The 21,112-nt window shown below is 44.6% G+C and overlaps 1 protein-coding gene across 1 annotated transcript in view; it reads right to left on the bottom strand.

Moving 5' to 3' along the window:
- ARHGEF26 (Rho guanine nucleotide exchange factor 26) overlaps nucleotides 1-21,112 on the bottom strand; it is a 168,276-nt gene that overhangs the window by 47,180 nt on the left and 99,984 nt on the right. The window contains exon 11 of the mRNA XM_063442565.1: nucleotides 11,561-11,715. Within this exon, the coding sequence (XP_063298635.1) occupies nucleotides 11,561-11,715 (155 nt within the window). The remainder of the gene's footprint in view (nucleotides 1-11,560; nucleotides 11,716-21,112) is intronic.

Genomic DNA, 21,112 nt, shown 5'->3' with positions numbered 1-21,112 from the left:
CAAAGCCAATACGTGCAAATCAGTATCTGCAAAAGATGACGCCGCAAGATGATGTGGAAGCATATCTCATTGCTTTTGAGCGAACTGCTATCAGAGAGCAATGGCCTCATGCTCAATGGGCTGGCATAGTTGCACCTTTTCTGCTTGGTGATGCTCAAAAAGCTTACTTTGACCTAGAGGAAGAGGCGGCTGCAAGCTATGAGGTTCTTAAAGCAGAGATTCTTGCAAGGACTGGCGTGACTCCGGTGATCCGGGCCCAAAGGTTCTACAATTGGAAATTCCAGGAACAGAAGGCACCCAGGTCACAAATGTTTGACTTGATTCATCTGGCAAGGAGATGGTTAAAACCAGAGAGTTCAACACCTGCACAAATAATTGAGACATTAGTTTTGGATCGGTTCTTGCGAGGATTACCCCATGGTCTGCGACAGTGGGCAGGACAGGGTAGCCCTACCACTTATGATTCAATGGTGGCCCTGGTTGAAAGATATACAGCAGTGAGAGAGTTAAAATCTACAGCACCACCTGCAGTACAACATAACCAAGGACTGATTCCAGGCTCAAAGACCTTGAACTATGGCACAATTCAAAAGCCTTTGATACAGACCAGGAGAACCCCAGTTACCTGCTTTGAGTGTGGGGAGCTAGGACACATAAAGGCTGTGTGTCCACATTTGCAAGAACCTATGGAATGTGGGTATAATTCTGTAAATGAGGACTTTTGTGGACTGATCTGTTTGGTGGGGAAACATACTGAAACATGCATATATGATAAAACTGTTTTGTTAAATGGGAAGGCAACCATGGCTCTTGTGGATTCAGGTAGTGACATTACCCTAGTGACAAGCAGTTTGATTCAGCCTTCTCAATTGATCCCAGAAAAGAAGGTTAAGCTACTTTGTGTGCATGGCTGTACTATATCATACCCTACTACCTCGATAAAAATAGGCTGTCTTGGCCAAACATACCCAGTATTGGCAGCTGTTGTGCCTAAATTGCCACATGCTCTTATTCTCGGGCGCAATTTCCCAGGCTTTGAAAGCCTTATTCAGACCCAGGGTGAATCCATAAGTGAGAGCCCTCTATGTATTTTTCCATTTACACACCCTGACTTGTTTTATGATCAATGTAAAAGGCGCAAGTCAAGGCGTGAACGAAGGGAAGATAAGCATAGGGGAACTATGAATTTACAAATGGCTTTGATTAATGAAGTGAAGAGTAATGAAGGTGTGGTCTTACCTAGTCCAAGTACTAATTCCACACCTTCAACTGAAATATTGATTGAACCCCATGTCCAAACCCTACAACAGGTTGATATTGAGGACTTGGGCATTGGTTCAGGTCAATTTGGAAGGGAACAAGTTAATGACTTAACATTGCAAAATGCCCGTAACCAAGTTATAGAAATTAATGGTACTATGGTTGATGGGAAATCCAGAGAGATGTATCCCCGTTTCATTCTTAGAAATGACTTGCTTTATAGAGTTATCAAAGATGAGGGGCTAGAGATTGAACAGCTTTTGGTACCCAGATCTTTCAGAAGGAAGGTGTTAGATCTGGCTCATTCTCACTTATTTGGGGGGCACCTGGGGGTTGAAAAAACTCAGGAAAGGATTCTAAGGAGATTTTTCTGGCCTGGGGTATATGAAGAGGTCAAGAGGTACTGTTCCTCATGCCCAGACTGCCAACTAGCAGCCCCAAAACCTAACTTAAGAGCACCCCTAATCCCATTGCCTATAATTGAAACCCCTTTTGAGCGAATTGCTATGGATTTGGTGGGACCATTGGAAAAGTCAGCTAAGGGTAATCAGTACATTCTGGTTGTATTGGATTATGCCACACGCTATCCAGAAGCTATTCCACTTCGCAATACTGCTTCCAAAACCATAGCAAAGGAATTGCTCCAGGTATTTTCTCGGGTAGGGTTACCAAAAGAGATTTTAACCGACCAAGGTACCCCTTTTATGTCCCGACTAATGAAAGAGCTATGCCAATTATTGCAAATAAAAGCCTTGAGGACATCAGTGTACCATCCTTAAACCGATGGCTTAGTAGAAAGATTCAATAGAACCCTAAAACACATGTTGCGCAAGGTTGTAGGTCGAGATGGGAAAAATTGGGACACTCTCTTACCATACTTGCTGTTTGCTATTCGGGAGGTTCCCCAATCTTCTGTAGGGTTTTCCCCTTTTGAGCTCCTTTATGGTAGACACCCAAGGGGTCTATTGGATATAGCAAAGGAAGAATGGGAAGAACAAACAGTACCTGGAAAGAATGTGATTCACTATGTAGATCAACTCAAAGAGCGCATTACACAAATTTCTCCAATAGTCAGGCAATACCTGGAAGAAGCTCAAAGGAGCCAACAGGTTATCTACAACCGTCAGGCAGTAGTAAGGTCCTTCCAACCTGGGGACCGAGTGATGGTACTTGTCCCCACAGCTGAGAGCAAACTCCTGTCTCATTGGCAAGGCCCGTACGAGGTTATTGAACAAGTAGGGCCAGTAAACTATAAAACTAGACAGCCTAATCGTAGGAAAGTTGAACAAGTTTACCATATAAACTTATTAAAGCCCTGGAAGGATAGGGAAAGCTGTATGATTGCTGTAGACAAATCCCCAATTGTTGACGTTGGTATATGCGCTGATCTCACCCCTGAACAGCAGATGGAAGCCAAAGAAATGATATCCAGAAATAAAGATGTATTTTCTAGCATTCCTGGCAGAACTAGTGAAATCTGCCATGACATTATCACAGAACCAGGAATTACAGTAAAATTAAAGCCCTATAGAATTCCTGAGGCCACAAGGGGGGCGATACAAACGGAAGTAGCAAAAATGCTTGAACTAGGAGTTATTGAGGAGTCACATAGCCAGTGGTCTAGCCCCATAGTTTTAGTACCTAAACCAGATGGGTCAGTGCGTTTTTGTAATGATTTTAGAAAACTTAATGAACACTCTAAATTTGATGCCTATCCTATGCCCCGAGTGGACGAGCTTATTGAGAAACTGGCACAGGCCAGGTTTCTAAGTGTTCTAGACCTAACAAAAGGATATTGGCAGATCCCGCTGACAAAATCAGCTAAAGAGAAGACTGCGTTTGTGACCCCTGAGGGTCTATACCAGTATACGGTCTTACCATTCGGGCTTCATGGAGCCCCAGCAACCTTTCAGAGGTTAATGAACAAACTGCTAAGACCTCACTCCAGGTATGCTTCAGCATACTTAGATGATGTAGTCATCTATAGCCAAGACTGGGTCTCCCATTTGGAAAAGGTAGAAGCAGTATTAAACAGCATAAGGAAAGCTGGTCTTACTGCTAATCCCTCCAAATGTTCCATTGGTTGTATGGAAGCCAAATATCTTGGCTATACTGTAGGGAGAGGACTGGTAAAGCCGCAAATGACTAAAGTTGAGGCAATTGAAAATTGGCCACGCTCTCTAAGAAAGAAACAGGTTAAAGCTTTCTTAGGATTAGTTGGATATTATAGACGCTTCATTCCCCACTTTGCAACCCGAGCTGCCCCTCTCACTGATTTGATTAAAGCAAAGGCACCAGATACAGTAAAATGGAATGATAATGCAGAAACGTCTTTTACAGATTTGCGTACAGCTCTATGCATGCAACCCGTTTTGGTAGCCCCAGATTTTAAGAAGCATTTCTTTTTGCAAACCGATGCTTCCGATGTAGGCCTGGGGGCGGTACTATCTCAGATGATTGGTGATGAAGAACACCCAGTGCTATTTCTAAGTCGCAAGTTACTGCCTAGAGAGCAAAACTATGCGACAGTAGAAAAAGAGTGTCTAGCCATTAAATGGGCAACAGAAACCTTGAAATATTATCTGTTGGGCAGATCTTTCACCCTTATCACGGACCATGCTCCACTACGGTGGATGCAGAACAATAAAGACAAGAATGCTAAGGTCACCCGTTGGTTCCTCTCTCTGCAACCATTTAAATTCTTTGTAAAGCACAGGGCTGGTCTACTGCATGCTAACGCGGATGCATTATCTAGAGTGCATGACTTTTCGGCTAAGGCCGCTTCACACACCAGTGTTAAGCTGGGGGGGAGGATATGTGGCAAGGTCAGAGAGGCTTTCTATTTGAGTAATAGATTGGAGCGATCTCTATTCCCAGCATGATGGGGTTAATTGGGGGGAGTCACCCCTTGAATGTTATCAACCAGGTGAATGTAATTAACCAGCCTTAGGGTTTTAAAAGGTTAGCCTCTGAAGACATGAGGGAGTCTAACACCTGGGAGAGAGGAGGCAGTTAAGCCTGAGACTCTGAGAAAAAGGTACTGGGTGAAACCTGCTATTGATAAAATCTTCGACAGATTCTGGTCAAAATTGGAGGCTTGCATGCAACGTGAAATCCCGCACCGACAAACGCCTACTAAGGTTGGAGCCAGCGGCGGACGGAGGTTTGGGGACTCTTACCAGGGCAATGCCACAACCCACACTCCGAAGTCCCACAGCAAAGGCCCTCCCGGGCTGAGAGCAACACAGGGTTTGACCCGACGGTGCAGGCCACACAGGCGGAAAGCAGTTCAGCGACCACGTAAGCGACTACACACATCTTACCGCACCACCCCTTATGGGGCGACCCTGGACCACACAGGCTCCCAGGCTCGTGGACCACAAGCACCAGCTCTCCTACAGACCCGGGGCAAGGGAGGATTCCCACCCCCGGACCGACGCAGCTCCGCTCCACCGCGACCGACACCGGGAGCGGGACCCAAGCCTGGCAAATACCCACGTACCAGCGGCCGCTGGATTAGCGGCAGCAACACAGCAAGCATGGCACACATTGGGGAAGGAAGCCCGGTGGCGCACAGCAACGGCACAGATCCCCGAGACCAGGGCTACGAGACGCCGGCCTCACGACGAGCCAAGAGTGGGAGAGGGCAATCGGTTGCACCCTGGTCAGCAATCAGCCCCAATGTGCCCACCAGACGGGTACCTACAGCCTCCAGATTGGGCGTCGGCTGACCTCTCAGGAACTGACCCACAAAATCTCTCATAGCCTGTGCCCGGGCATGTATGTGAGAACTCTTTTTACCTAAGCATACTCATTTTTAACTACACGTTCTTCATACCACCGAAGTTTTCGTTAATTTGCATCACAGTTCAAGAGGCCTTCCTCTTTGCAGCATGTCTAATATATGTCTTGAACTGAGGCAGAAGCATCAAAGACTTACTTATCTTTAACCTGCGATTTACTTTGAACGTTTATAATTTTGTTACTACACAACTTATACATATGTGGGATTTATACTCTAAGGCTAGCATAATAGTAATTTAGTCCAGGCCTAACTAGACTAGAGCAATGCCTGACCATCTCACTAATCAGCTATGCAGACTACAAGTTGTAGAATGTTCTAAGACTAACAAGCATGTTTTATGTTGACCATAGGTGTGTTCCTGCAGCTGAGGCACAGTACGAGTCCAGGCCGTAATGGTTAGGAAATGCAACTGTCAGTAACGAACTATGTCATAGCCTAGGTATCATTAGCCAGTATCTATCATATTGTTCTCGTGCCTAACACGCACCATAAGCGTTTGACATCCCTAAATCCACTCGTATATGCGAGTTTAATCCATAATTTAACTACTAAATGCTCAACTGGGTTAACGTAACCAACTCACCTTGCTTAGATACACGTAGTTAGTTCTTATGTTCTGCCGCGTATAAACGTTATAATTTCTCTGTGTACCCAATAATGCTGAAACTTACATGCCGTATACCACTAGATAGTCTTACCAAGTCTGCATATGTTTAAATCCTGCCTTAGGGTTTTAAAAGGTTAGCCTCTGAAGACATGAGGGAGTCTAACAGCTGGGAGAGAGGAGGCAGTTAAGCCTGAGACTCTGAGAAAAAGGTACTGTGTGAAACCTGCTAAAAGTGCTGTATTTCATTTTGTTTAAAACTGGGAACTAGATTAGCTGGCCAGTTGGATAGTTAGTAATACTGTTGTTTAGTAAGTCTCCAAGTTGGAGTAGGATTTATTTTCTTTTTGTTTTATTTTGTGGGAGAGCACAACCTTGTATAAATTGTGGAAAGTGACAATAAACTGCAGTACTATTTTATCCTGACTGTTGCACTTGAAGTTTATTGTGAAGAGCCTGGCCATCCTGCCACAATATATATAGTGGAACCTCGGAACTGTAACGTTCCTGTTCTCGAACAATTCTGAAGTTGAACGAAATTTTTGCGGAAAAAATTCTCTGTACACGAACGATCTTCGGTACCCAAACACCACCACTTGTCCCATCTCACCTTATCAGAGTTCTCTCTCCCTGTCTTGTGCCTTCCTTAACACACATCTTCAACTGCTCTCTCTCTTCTGGCATTGTCCCTGCTGACCTTAAACATGCAACTGTAGTACCTATCCTGAAAAAAACATCTCTTGACCCATCCTCCCCTTCTAACTATCGTCCCATATCCCTGTTCCATTTTTCCTCAAAGCTTCTGGAATGACTTGTCTTTACCCGTATGTCTTACTTCCTCATTTCCAACTCTCTTCTTGACCCTCTTCAATCTGGCTTTCACCCTCTCCACTCTACTGAGAATGCTCTTATCAAAGTTACTAACGACCTAATCGCAGCTAAATCCAAAATCCAAAGGCTACTACTCCATAATAATTCTTCTTGACCTCTCTGCTGCCTTTGACAACGTTGATCATGCTCTCCTTCTTCAAACTCTTCAATCACTTGGTCTCTGTGACTCTGCCCTTTTGTGGTTTTCCTCTTATCTCTCCCAACACTCATTCAATGTCTCCATTTCTAATGATACCTCCTCCCCTCGTCCTGTCTCGGTTGGAGTCCCCCAAGGCTCTGTCCTTGGTCCCCTTCTATTTTCTCTTTATTCTGCTTCTCTTAGGAAACCTATTACCTAATTTGGATTCCAATACCACCTGTACACTGATGACATCCAGATATATATATCCTCCCCAGACCTCTCCCCTACCATCTTGCAACGTGTCACTGCTTGCCTCTCTTCCATCTCTGACTAGATGTCCTCCCGCTTTCTGAAACTCAATCTCTCTAAAACTGAGCTCCTTGTCTTTCCTCCTCCTAATACTGATCCTCCTTTTTCGCTTTCCCTTCAAGTTAGTGGTATCCACATAAGTCCATCCTTGCAAGTGCGCTGTCTTGGCATCATACTTGATTCTGGCCTCACCTTTGAGCCTCACATCCAGTATGTTGCCAAATCCTGAAGATTCCATCTTAAAAACACAGCCTCCATCCGCCCCTTTCTTACGCAAGATGCTACCAAGGATCTTGTCCATGCTCTAGTAATTTCCCGCATGGATTATTGTAACCCTCTCCTAATTGGTCTTCCCAAAAGCCTTATTGCCCCGCTACAGTCTGTAATGAATGCTGCCGCCAGACTGATTTTCCTCTCTAGTCGGTCCTCACACACCTCACCCCTCTGTCAGTCCTTACATTGGCTTCCTGTGTCCTATAGGAGTCAATTCAAAGTGCTAACCCATACCTATAAAGCACTAAACAATTCTAGCCCCTCTTATATCTCTTCAAAGTTCCATAGGTATGCCCCTTCTCGGTCTCTCCGCTCTGCCCATGACCTTCTGCTGTCCGCTGCTCGTACCCGTACGGTCAACTCACACTTGCAGGACTTCTTTCAGGCGGCTCCATTCCTATGGAATAGCCTGCCTACTTCCATCAGACTCTCACCTAGTCTTCAATCATTTAAGAAGTGCCTTAAAACCCATCTCTTTAGGAAAGCTTATGGCCTCCCAGAGTAACCTCTACTTTACATACCTGTCGCTTGCTCTCTCATGAAAGGCAGCACTTTACTCTTTCTTCAAGCTCTGCTTCACTCCCACCTTGTTTGATTGCCATCTTCTGTCCTAATGTGTTTTATACCCTACTTCCTATAGACTGTAAGCTCGTTTGAGCAGGGTCCTCTTCAACCTATCTTTCCTGTAAGTTTTCTTGTAATTGTCCTTTTTATAGTTGAACCCCACTCTCATAATTTTGTAAAGCACTACGGAATCTGTTGACGCTATATAAATGGCAATAATAATAATAATAATATGCTCTGCATATTGCCTCCCATTATTTTCTTATGGGACAGCACTGAATTGGCTGGAGCAAGCCCCTGGGGTGGAAAAAAAGGTAACTAAAAAAACCTCTTCACTCCACTGAAAAGGTGGCCGTAGACCTACACAGCCACAGCAGCAGTCTAATGCTAGTATTCCTGACACTATAGTGTTCTTTTAACCCCTTAGTGACCGTAGACGAATCATGTACGTCTGACAAAAACTGGTTAATAACGATCTCTGACGTACCTGATACGTCCGCGGCACATTTGAGCGCTGGAAGCAATCATGATCGCTTCCAGTCTCTCTAAGGGTATTGCAGCGATGCCTCAATGTCGAGGCATCCTGCAAAACCCCCCTCACTGCCAAGCCGCCGGGTGATCGCTCCCATGGAGCGATCACTTCCGGGTTGACCCACATGGTTATAATTAAAACCCCTCCCCCCAGGACATTGGATGTACCTAGTAGGTCCGAGGTAATCCTATGTACTTAACTGATCGCTGCCTTTCCCCCACCGTCGTCTTCTCCACTGGAGGGACTGCCTGACAGCCCAGACAGTCCCCCCTCTGCAAATTAGGCCCCCGCTGGCCATGTGATCGCTCTGAAAGAGCGATCACATGGCCGCAATGGGCATCCAGGCATCTGCCTGCAGGGGCCTGAACTGACAGGCAGTCCCCCTGCTGGTGAAAAAAGTTAAATATAAAAATTAAAGTTAATACATTTAAAAAAAATAATATATATATATACATATATTATATCTATATACAGATACAATGTCGTTAGAGATTTGCACCATATTTTGATAATTAAGTCATTTTATTGATTGCAATTTGGGGGACCTGCCTGACAACCCAGGCTGAAAGTCCAGAGAATTTAATTTGCTAGCACTATATTTAAACATGTAACTTTCCAAGACACCCTAAAACCAGTACATGAGGCGTATTGTTTTACTCGGTAGACTTCGCTGAACACAAATATTAGTGTTTCAAACCATTGTCAGTGAAAGTTACATTTATTTGCATTTTTTTACACTCAAACTGCACTTTCACCGATGATATCATTGTTGTGATGCGTTTTACTGTTTTGAAACACTAATATTTGTGTTCAGCAAAGCCTACCAAGTATAACAGAAGTATAACAGGGTTAAATATAAGGCTTGATTTTCCTTTTTTTCCACATTAAAATGTGCCAGGCTGATTATGTTACCTTTGAGAGCATATGGTAGCCCAGGAATGAGAATTACCCCCATAATGGCATACCATTTGCAAAAGAAGACAACCCACAAGGTATTAAAAATGGGGTATGTTCAGTCTTTTTTAGTAACCACTTAGTCACAAATATTGTCCAAAGTCAGCATTCATAATAGTTTTTTGCATTATTAACACACAAACAAATATGAATGCTAACTTTGGCCAGTGTTTGTGACTAAGTGGCTACTAAAAAACACTGGACATACCCCACTTTGAATACCTTTGGTTGTCTATTCAGGGGTTTATGACAGATAGCAGTGTTACAATGTCACTATTGATACATTTTAAAAAATATATACTTTGAAACAGCAATGTCCTACTTGTACTTGTAGCATTATAACTTTCAAAAAAAAAAAAGCATGTTAACATTGGGTATTTCTAAATTCAGGACAACATTTATCAAACTATTTAGCATTGGTGTTTTTTGGCGGTTGTAGATGCGTAACAGATATTGGGTTTAAATGACCTTTGTTAGCAGAATGAGAGTCTGCTAAACATAAACAACGCAGTAAAGTACGAAAACTGCATGAAATACGAAACCTTTATTGGTTTAATGTTAATTTTACAGTAGGTTTAGAGTTTAATGAATAACTTGTTTTAGTAAATACATGTGTCTACACAATGCACTGGACAACCAGCTAGCAAGACTATAGAATGGCAGAAAAGTACTGTGTAATACATTAATGTCACACATATCTGGTTTCAGGCGTAGGTACAAGGGATCTACATAGCTGTATCATGCAGACCAGTTCCTCACCTGTCATACCGTGCCATCTGTTCTAAAAGGAAATCATTTCAGTGCAGAAAATAGAGACAAACAATCTTTTGCATGGCTTTCAAATGGCTACTAATCAGCGTGTGTGCAGCAAGTGTGCAGTGGAGACAAGTATATCCAAATGTACCTCTGCTTTCAAACGTGACCTGGGCATTATCGTATCATGGTTTACTGTGTGCACATTCACATTCATGCTGTGACCACAGATTTATTGAACGGCTATGTCAGAACACACTGGTATTTGATATAAAATGAAAATCACAGAAATAGTGTGTTTTCAATTAAAAGCACAACTAGAAGTAACATTTTAAATTGCTATTGATGAACGCAAATGTTACAGATCCTTTACAAACAGTTACAATTAATACATTTCATCCCTTTAAAAACTACAGACTAATAAATAATTTAATGCAACACAGAAAGAGCAGATTATGCACTACGGATTAAATTGAAGTTGGTCAAGAAAAGAAAAGAAGGGAGTTAAGCAGTGATTTTGTTCATCATAATTTAAAGAATTGCTACAGTCACCCAGGCCATTCCATCTCAATAAGGTGGTCTGGATGCAATGGTCCTGTCCATTTAACACTGCAATGTTGCATTTTTTGTTTTAGAAATAGGTTAAGTCCACCTCGGTCATCTTCTGGGGCACAGACCAGGTAAAACTCAGTCACCTGATGTGGAAGCCCCCATAGGAAAGCCTTGTTTTAATGCTTTCCTGAGGAAGCTTGGATGCATGCCTGGGCTCACCAAGCATGCACACCAGGCCCCCATTTCTCCTCTATGAAGAGCCTTGGATTGGACCAATGATGGACGAAGCAGTGCCTCCTCTATGACGTTGAAGGAGGCACTGAGGTTGCAGCACTGAAAAAGCCTTGGCGCTGGAAAAAGGTTAGTAAAATCCTTTATTTTATTATTTTTAATCGCAAGCACAGTGAAGGGGGGTGGGGTTGAGAGAGGGGTGATTGATTTAATTGGGAACAAGGACACAATAGCATTTGTAGTCCCAATGTCTTGGTGTTCCTTTAAAGGTGGGATAAAAGATCGGCTTTCACCACCCATTGTTTTTGAACAAATATGTAAAGAATGACTGTGATTTATTGAGGAAAATGAAATAAGATTCACTAACCTCACTACTAAAAAAGTTAAACTACTTCTGAATGCGGTTACCATTTCTGGGTCAACTTTAAAGGAAATGTTAACTGTGTGAATGTATCATCTTACGGACAAGATACTGAATGCTTTAATAAATTATCTCGTCCTAAGTATTTGATTCCCACTTATTTAAAGGTAACAGTTAAAATAAATATTTAAGGCGAATCAGGTTTGAAAATGAGCAATTAAGACATGTCCCATTTAATATTTAATATTGTAGACAAAGTCCTTAATATAGTTAGTTTAATTGTAACTTTTATGATAGAGGTATAAAGCAGGAGACACATCTCATGAACAGAAATTAAAGGATAACATTACCTTTTCTTCTTTGTAATAATGAGCACATCATTAAAGAGGAAGAAGTAGACCTGCTGCTTGGTGGTTCTCTTTGAAAAAATCCCATTGTCCTCTACATAGGCTGTGAGTTCACCCCTTTTCAATAGCCACCGGGATGAGGACACCAAAGGAAATGGCTGTAAAACACACAAAACACTTTGACATTTTTTTATTTTTTTTTTACAAAAATGTCCATTTTAGAAATAGAAATAGAAAAGTGAAATAAAACACATTTTACAGATTTATTAAACTGTGATAAAGTGCAGAACTGTCTGAGACACTTCGGTACATATATCCCAATATGTACAAATGACGAATGGTACATTCAAGGAACATTTTATATTGACAGTCATAATTGCTTGTCTCTCCAAGGTATGGGAGTGATTTGCTTCACAATTCTGTAAATTTAGTTTACTGTTTAAGCAAGTGCAAGGGTCAATAATTTAAAAGATAGCTACAACTATAGAAAACAGATGTATGTTTCATAATCAGGGCATTAGCTACTGTTTCTCTCACTGTTATTGGTCTGCATTTCCCAGAATTCTTTGTCTGCCAAAGGCAGAGATTTTGGTATCCCACTTACTTGGCATAGAATGGCTCTGATGGCTAAAAAAGAATACTGTGATTAGAAATCCGGCCACAGCTACCGAGGCAAGCTTAGACTTCATTTCCAAAAAGAACCAACATCCAATACAGTCATCTTGCTTGTATCACATCTATAGTTTGATACCTCCCAGTACATGTTACCATGCCATGAATGATCAATCATAGTTAGGGGTAAAGAAAACTATGTGCAAGGGTTAAAACTACAAACAGTAAGTAATGGGCTTCTTGGTCCAAAGCCAGGCCACAGGATTGGTGAATGCATGATCAAAAGCCTGCAGACTATGCCAAGACTAGAACAGGCACTTTGCCAGAACTGGTAACTCCTTTCCGAAATGAAAGTAGTTTGTTTCCTGTGAAGAGCCCATGTACTGGGACTAATCAGTAACAATAATAATAATACTATAAAAATAAATCATTTAAAACTACCAGCATGCATTGGAAGAATCATAGAAATATACAATATACCAGTCACGTAAAATGCGTGTTTCTGATATACGGTAGTAATGGAGGGATGTATATTTCTGTTATATTGTAAAGTTACAATTTCTATTTTTGTTGGGACATTTGATGCAGAAGTTATGAAGTGCTATATAGAGCAGAGTGATTAATTATTTTCCTGTTATTATTAGATTATATTTGTGTGAGGGGCAAATAAGGCCGTATAGGAAGCGTACCAAGAGTAACATAGTAAAGGGGGAAATAAGTCTGTTGAGGTGTGCCGGAACCGACGTCGCGGCAGGCCTGTAATAAAAGAGGGCCCACCCATGAGGTGTAATAAAAATATAGATAGAGGGAGTGAAGGGTGTGGGACATGCGAATCACTAAAATCACGAACGGGGCGGCTGAAGGTGAGTAGGGGGGGTTAAATAGGGTAACATGCCCCTCCCACAACTGCAGGCCAAGCCTTTACATTTGTGTGAGGGGAAAATAAGGCTGTATAGAGTAGCATAGTAAAGGGGGAAATAAGTCGGTTGAGGTGTGCCGGAACCGACATCGCGGCAGGCCTGTAATAAAAGAGGGCAAAAATGTATACATGCCAGGAATCATAGAACAATCAACAACTGTCAAGAAAACCTTAATTGCCTAGCTATATGGTAAATGCCTGTCGAAAGTCTTGGCGGTACGTGGTACATATAGGGGGGATGCTGAGAACTCCCATTGCCTGGAGATTAAATATATGGACAAATGAACTATATTGAAGCCATGGATACCACCCTATCCTAGATGTGTGACCAGAAAAGTAGGAAGGATAACTCTAGCCTCAGGATCAATGAACCAAAGAATAGTAAGTATGTTGTAGTGTGAGGACTGGCCCATGTGAGGATATCTGTGAATTGTGAGGCTAGATTAGGGAGAGTAAATCTTGCGGTTGATCCAAAAGAAGGCAAATAAACCCATTTTGAAGCACTGCCAATTTGCAACAAGCTAGGGAAAACATTTCTTCTTGACCCCAGAATGGCAGTCAGACTTATCCTTGGATCAAGCAGCTATTACCCTACATTTAAAGGTTGGTGCCTGGTTCATAAGGACAGGCATCTAATAGGTCTGATAGTAAGTGAAATAGTTGTATGCAGATGGGAAATCTGATAAGGTACTAACCTGGTATGCGGACATGAAAACTGCGTATGAATGATAAACCTGCACAGCATGAGAAGTTGTAATCCTGATAGGTAGAGTTGATGTAAGTAAGAGATGGCAAAAGAAGCGACAAACCAGTCGCAGACAACAAATCAAAAGAGACAGTAACTCCAGGCCATCCCGGAGGCCATCCCGGAGGCCTTCTTCACCTCCCTCAGATCACTCGCCCTTGGGTTCGCATGGCAGAAACAAAAGGCGAGAATTAAACACAACGTGCTCACACTACCGAAAGCCAAAGGAGGTCTGGCCCTGCCAGACTTCAAGAGATACCACAGGGCCACCCATATCCAAAGGATACTGAGTGGACCAAACAAGAGGTGCAGAAACTGTGGAAGGACGTGGAAGCGACGCTAGTAGGAAGACCGATGGCAGTCCTCCCCTGGCTGGACCCCCAACAGGGTAGACAACTGGCAGCCCCACACCCCCTGATCAAAGCTACCATGCAGGTGTGGCACACAATGGCAACGCCACTCTCGCTCACCACCACACCATCCCCAATGCTGCCACTGGTCCACAATCAAGCCTTCCCTCCAGGAAGAGAACCGAGGTCGCTGGCTCTACTTCTGAAGCACGAAATACCGAGGCTATGCCACACCCTGGACAACGGCCACACTAGGACGCTGGAGGCCATGACAGGAACCCCCAATCACTCATTTATGACGCGATTCAGGTACAGACAACTAGCAGGGTTCGTACGGGAAGCTACTCAAAACAGGCACACCCTCAGACCACTCACAGCTTTTGAAGAGCTGTGCATGGACCCGGACCCTTTGGCCAGAGGCCTATCAACGCTCTATGAAATGATCATGCGGATGAGGAGGCTGCCGCCCCCAAGCTTCATGGGGAAATGGGAAACGGTGTTAGGCACCACATTCACACCTGACCAGTGGGACAAAATTTGCACCCTCTCACTTCACTGCGCACCGTCCAGTGGGACGCAAGAAACTGCATACAAAATCCTAGCCCTCTGGTACCGCACACGACTCCAAACACACCTATACGACCCCACGAAAGACGACACATGCTGGCGCTGCACCACACACACAGGTACATACCTCCACATATGGTGGGAATGCCCGATCATCCGACCATACTGGACAGCCATACACAAGATCATCACGAGATTCTCAGATACCCCACTACCCTTAGATCCTGCAACATTCCTGATCCATCACACTACGACTAAAATGTCCACCTATAAAAAATCCCTAACCATCCGGATACTTAATGTGGCCAAAAGCCTGATCCCTCTTTACTGGAAAAGGCAATGTGCACCCCCTCTAGACACATGGTTCCAACGGATGGAGGAGTTGAGGGCAATGGAGGAGCTCTCCCTGCTGGCAGAGGGGAGGACACAGGCGTATATGACAATCTGGACACACTGGATCTTGACAACGACCAGAGCAGACTTCCGAGACTTGTTGACTGACTGAGACGCCTGACTTGACGACATACCATCAAACCCGGAACACGAAAGCACAATCAAGCAGGGCGGATAAAGCAAACCAACCCAATACGGAAACTAGCTCCCTCCCTCCCCCCTCCTCTTAACACACACCGCCCCCCCCTTCTCCCCGGGGGTACCCATAAACGGAGAGGCGACACAGCAGAGAGGGTAGGCAGACGCAGAGAACCTGGACAGATGGGCGCCCGATATAGCGAGGGACGCATACTAGGGGTTCCCTGCACGGCCTGAGACCTAACACCAAGATCGGCCTAGTAGTGACAAAACCCACCGACAATGTAGACCTTAGGCCTGCACCTGTAGGACTGAGACGTCACACTGACACTCCCTAGGGGAGTGAACCGTATCTCACTAAATACCAAGTCACAGGTCAGGGATAACACCAGTTACAGTAGAGTTCCCAGAATAGCTTTCGAGACCACTCGTTAAGGGGCAAGGCCCGCCTTCACTTATGTTGTAGGACCTGCGAGCCCTACCTGAAACATTTGCTGACAGATGTTGGGTGACTTGCACGTCACCACGGTTATTTTTCTTTTATGTCTACTTCATGTTCAGGAAATACTCTGAAAAATTTTATCAGCGGACCTGCGTGTCCACAGTTAACTCTGCATATATAACTTGAAAAAATGGAATAAACCAAAATTTACCAAAAAAAAAAAAAAAAAGAGACAGTAACAGAAAAGGCCTCAAATGAGAAGAAGGCTCTAACACATGCACCGTGAGTGCAACCACGAGCTAACAAGGCTGGCAGTCCACGAGCAGTCCGCGAAACGCAGGGAACAGCAGCGGTTAAGGGAGAGGCCGCGGGTAGAGCCATGTGGAAAGCGTACAGGAGGCACAGGAGAGATCGTATGAAAAAGATGCAGGAAATCTGGCTCGGAACCAGCCAGAGCGGCGGACACCAAGTACCCAAGTTGCCATCCGAAACCGCCCCATAGACAAAAGTAGCGGAGAAAAGCTAAATCAGGGCCCCCTCCAGCAACAGCGTAACCCGTGGAGGCAGACAGACGTTGCGAGTTCAGCTGTCCGAAAGGCTGCCGGGGAGGGAAAAGGTGGACTTGCGAGAACCGCAGCGAAGCGAGGAAGAGACCAGGACACGAAAAGAAGGTAGGAGTATCCGAAACTCCACATCGTGAAGAGACAAAGAAACAGAGCATAAGCGACCCAATGTGTGTGTGTGAGCATGCGCGTATGTGAGTGCGTGTGTGCGTGCGTGAGTGTGCTGGCATACTAGCTAATGCCAAAAAGGTGAAACAATTAAAAACTAGATTTGGTGACAGGTGAGGCCCTGCTAGATGCCAAGCGGCGTTGAGAGGCTCTATCTATGCGTTAGCGCGAGGGGATAACGTGGCCACTGAACGTTGTGGCAGGGTGTTGGCCTCTCGGTGACAGTTAAACATAAGATAGAGTGGGAGTGACAGGTGACGCCCTCTCTATGCCACAATGCGAGGTGACTAACTATGATTTGGCCCGAGGGGCGTAGTACCTCCGAGTATGAGAACGGGTGTTGGCCTCGTGGGACCACTATCCTAAGGCGGAGAAGCCCATTGGGGAGTAAAAACTAGTGGACACCTAGGACCCTGACAGCCAGCCACAGCTAACTAAGAGGGGAGAAAAGGTAGCGTAAGAGAGGACGGAATTGATGAATGCGTATGGAAATGTGAGGTGAACGAGGAAGTACCGCAGGGCCGACCGTAACTGAAGTACAGAATAAGCACGACCGAGACCAGGTGGTCCGGCCGTATGGAGCATGCCCGGGAATAGGTAATAGAAATACGAGTTGATGCAAAGCCCACGGGACCCAGTGCGAGCCTGTGTGAGTTTGAGCATGTGTGTGTGTGTGTGTGCTGGCACACTAGCTAAAGCCCCCAAAAAAGGTGAAACAATTAAGACTAGGTTTGGTGACAGGTGAGGCCCTGCTAGATGCCAAGCGGCGTGAGAGGCTCTATCTATGAGTTGGCGCGAGGGGATAACGTGGCCACTGAGCGTTGTGGCGGGGTGTTGGCCTCTCGGTGACAGTTAAACATAAGATAGAATGGGAGTGACAAGTGAGGCCCTCTCTATGCCACAATGCGAGGCGACTAACTATGATTTGGCCCGAGGGGCGTAGTACCTCCGAGTATGAGGATGGGTGTTGGCCTCGCAGGACCACTAATCTAAGGCAAAGAAGCCAGAGGGAATTACAACTAGTGGACACCTACGACCCTGACAGCCAGCCACAGCTAACTTAGGATGTACCGTGGGATGAAAACAGGTTTGCTGTAAGTAAATATGAATGTGGCAAATGCGGTTGTGGTTGTGTAGTGAATATCCCCCATAGACCATAACAATTTATCAAGCAGGAAATCGCGAGTAGTGAAATTCTGAGATCGTGGAAATTAAAGCAAAGTTGTGTAACCGGTAAATCACTCCATGTCATAAACGGATATACTAGCCTAAAAGTTTTGAGATCCGGATTGCAACCCACTATAGTACACCAATTCAGCTAAACGAAACCTCATGTGCCAGATAGTACGGAAACCCCATGTGTCAGATAGTACGGAAAGCAACCTATGACAGGAACTCCAATCATGTGCTAGAGTGGTGATCAGCAGCATGGTACTGAAAAGGGGAGAACATTTACAAAAAAGTATTTTGTAAAAGCAATAGTTATTTTCATAAAGCAAATAGCAGATTGTTTGTAAAATAAATGTTTATTTTCATACTGCAGCACTCACATCTCATTGGATTGTGCAATCTAAAAAATATATGCACGTCTCTTGAAGAGAACGGTGTGGGGGGAGATTTTCTCACTTCTCCATCAGGAAGAAAGTGCAAATATTTAACACAACATGAATAAAGGAGAATTAGTAAAGTTCTTTTTGTTGATTCTTAACACTGAGGCAGAACTGCAAAATGCCCAGAAGATTCCACTAAACACCAGTCTAGTCAATCCTATGTAGGATTAATACCATTTATCTAATGGAGAAACTGCCAACAAATTGTATGAGCATGTATACATACACTGTACCCTGTAAAGCTGGCGTCCGAGTGCATGTCGCACGTGTGCTGCAAATTGCCAGCTGCGGTTCATGGGAAGCTCGCTCCTGTTTCACCGCTCCGTTCTCTGCCATTAGGGCGTTAAATCACTTTATTTGTAGAACCCTAAACACACCTCCCCTAGCTGCAGGGCCGGATTAACATAGGGGCTGATGGAGCTGCAGCTCCAGGCCCAGGCCCATGGAATAGGCCCATTGATTTAAAAAAAAAGAAAAAAAAAATTTTTTTTTTTACATTTTTTTTTTTTTTTTACACACTACTCTTAGGGATTCCACCTGGCTTTTTTTTATTGGCACAGCCAGTATTTTAGGCTGCCTGGCTGGTTCCAATATTACAATGATACTGGCAATACAAATGCTGGTATTTTTCTCAGTATAAACAAGAGATTACTATGCAATACCAGCACTGGCCAGTAGGGGTCGCTGTGTATGGAGAGAGGCAGGGATAGGAAGTTCCAGCATATCCCTCCCTGCCTATCTCTAATCACTGATCCGCAGGGGAGCAGCTACAGAGAGTCCAGACAGCAACTCCCACCCTGCAGAGACAGCCTACAGCTCAGGGAAGTAAGGGATGGGGGGAAAGGCTGCAAGGAGACATACACTGAGACACTAAGGGACATTGGGAGACATTATGACACAGAGACACATGGGGACACAGAGTCCCCATGTCTCTCAGTGTCCCCATGTCTCCCAGCCAGTGTCCCTGGCGTCTCAGTGACCCCTAGTCTCCCAGTGCCCCCAGTCTGCCAGTGTCTCACTGTCCCCATGTCTCCTAGTGCCTCCATGTCTCCCAGTGCCTCAAGTGTCTCATTGTCCCCATGTCTCCAAGCTAGTGTCCCTAGTGTCTGTGGCCCTGGTGTCTCAGTGTCCCCATGTCTCCCAGTGCCCCCATGTCTCAATGTCCCCATGTCCCCCAGCCAGTGTCTCTAGTGTCTGTGTCCCTGGTGTCTGTGTCCCCATGTCTTCAAGTATCCCCTATTTTCCCAGTGTCCCCATGTGTCCCAGCCAGAGTCCCCTAGTCTCCCAGTGTCACTGGTGTCTCCGTGTCCCCAGGTCTCCCTGTCTTCCTAGTGTCCTAGTGACATGGGGAACTGGGATACATGGGGACACAGGGAGACATGGGGCATTGAGACACTGTGATACATAGGATCACTGGGAGACATGGGGCACTGAGACACTGATATATAGGAACACTGAGACCTGGAGTAATCAACACATTGGGGCACTGGGAGACATAGGGGCACTGGGAGGTATCCATCTATAAAGCAGAATCAAACTAAGTAGTTTTTTGGGTGATTTTACAGCATTTTCTCTTATGTCACTCCTTGTGATTTACATCATGTGATGTCACCCATACATATTTAATTATGCAAATTAGCAAGGCCGGTATGTTTTTCCAAGAAAGGTGGCAGCCCTAACTACTTTTCACATACTCTTACTTAAGTATGGAAACTTAAGAGGGATGCATGGGAACAAAACTTGTGTGGACTGGCTGACAATGAATATAGTTAAAGGGACACTATAGTCACCAGAACAACTACAATTTATTGAATTTGTTCTGTTGAGTAGAATCATTACCATCAGGCTTTTTGCTGTAAACACTGTCTTTTCAGAGAAAATGCAGTGTTTACATTACAGCCTAGTGATAACATCACTGGCCACTCCTTAGATGGCTGTTAGAGATCCTTCCTGGGTCATGGCTGCCTAAAATGCATTTAAACATTCAGTATCTCCTCCCTCTGCATGCAGACACTGAACTTTCCTCATAGAGATTCATTGATTCAATTCATCTCTATGAGAAGATGCTGATTGGCCAGGGCTGTGTTTGAATCATGCTGGCTCTGCCCCTGATCTGCCTCTTTGTCAGTCTCAGCCAATCCTATGGTGAAGCACTGTGATTGGATCAGGCCACCACTTCTAATGATGTCAGCAGACTGCTTGTTTTTCTGAGTCTAACAGCATGCAGAGTTACAGCTTCAGGCTTGAATACAGTAATATGCTATATTAATGGAGGCATGAGGGGCCTAGGGGGGCTACATGGTGGTGTTAACACTATAGGGTCATGAATTCATGTTTGTGTTCCTGACCCTATAGTGATCCTTTAAGGTAATGCAGACGTTGGTCTCTCTAACACTGTGGCATGTTCCCTTTCACTACATACCGCTTTTCTCTGTCCCAGACTATATACCATGAGCTTCTACCTGCTAGTAAGAAGGTAATGAGACAAGTGGACAAGTGAGTGCTAGGGGACAGTCCCTAGAAAGCGTTGAGCGAGCGCATCATTAGATGCATTTATGCCAAGCTCGGGTGCTGTCTGCATAGTATGCCCTTTGTTGGCCAGCTGCATGATTGGCAGGCAGCCTGACATGCATTCATGCCAGGCTGGCCTAATTCTTTGGGCAGACATGTCCTCTTTTTGGGCATGTTCGCCCCTTTTGGCAGGTTACGTGATTTGTGTCAGTGGCAGACCCTTTTACCCCGCCCATTGACTTCCTGCTTGGCTGGACACTGCTGTTAGGGGTTATGGATTTGCTTGAAAGATGAAAACATAAATTAGTGAGAGATTAGCATAGGGTATGTGTTTTCTTATAGCTGCTGTTTTCTTTCTCTCCAGCACCATCTCCATCAGATACATGACGCTTGGGAGTTTTTACTGTTTTTGGTCGATATGATCCTGTAATTAGGCCCGTCATAATTGTCAGCACCAGGCCCACTGGGCTCTTAATCTGGCCCTGCCTAGCTGTGACTCATACAGCCTCCCTACACGGTTCCTACAAAGATATGTTA

This window comes from Pelobates fuscus, chromosome 2 (assembly GCF_036172605.1).
Source record: "Pelobates fuscus isolate aPelFus1 chromosome 2, aPelFus1.pri, whole genome shotgun sequence".
Taxonomy (NCBI): Eukaryota; Metazoa; Chordata; class Amphibia; order Anura; family Pelobatidae; genus Pelobates; species Pelobates fuscus.
The sequence above is the reverse complement of the archived record's forward strand: the minus strand, read 5'-3'. Positions and strand labels throughout refer to the sequence as shown.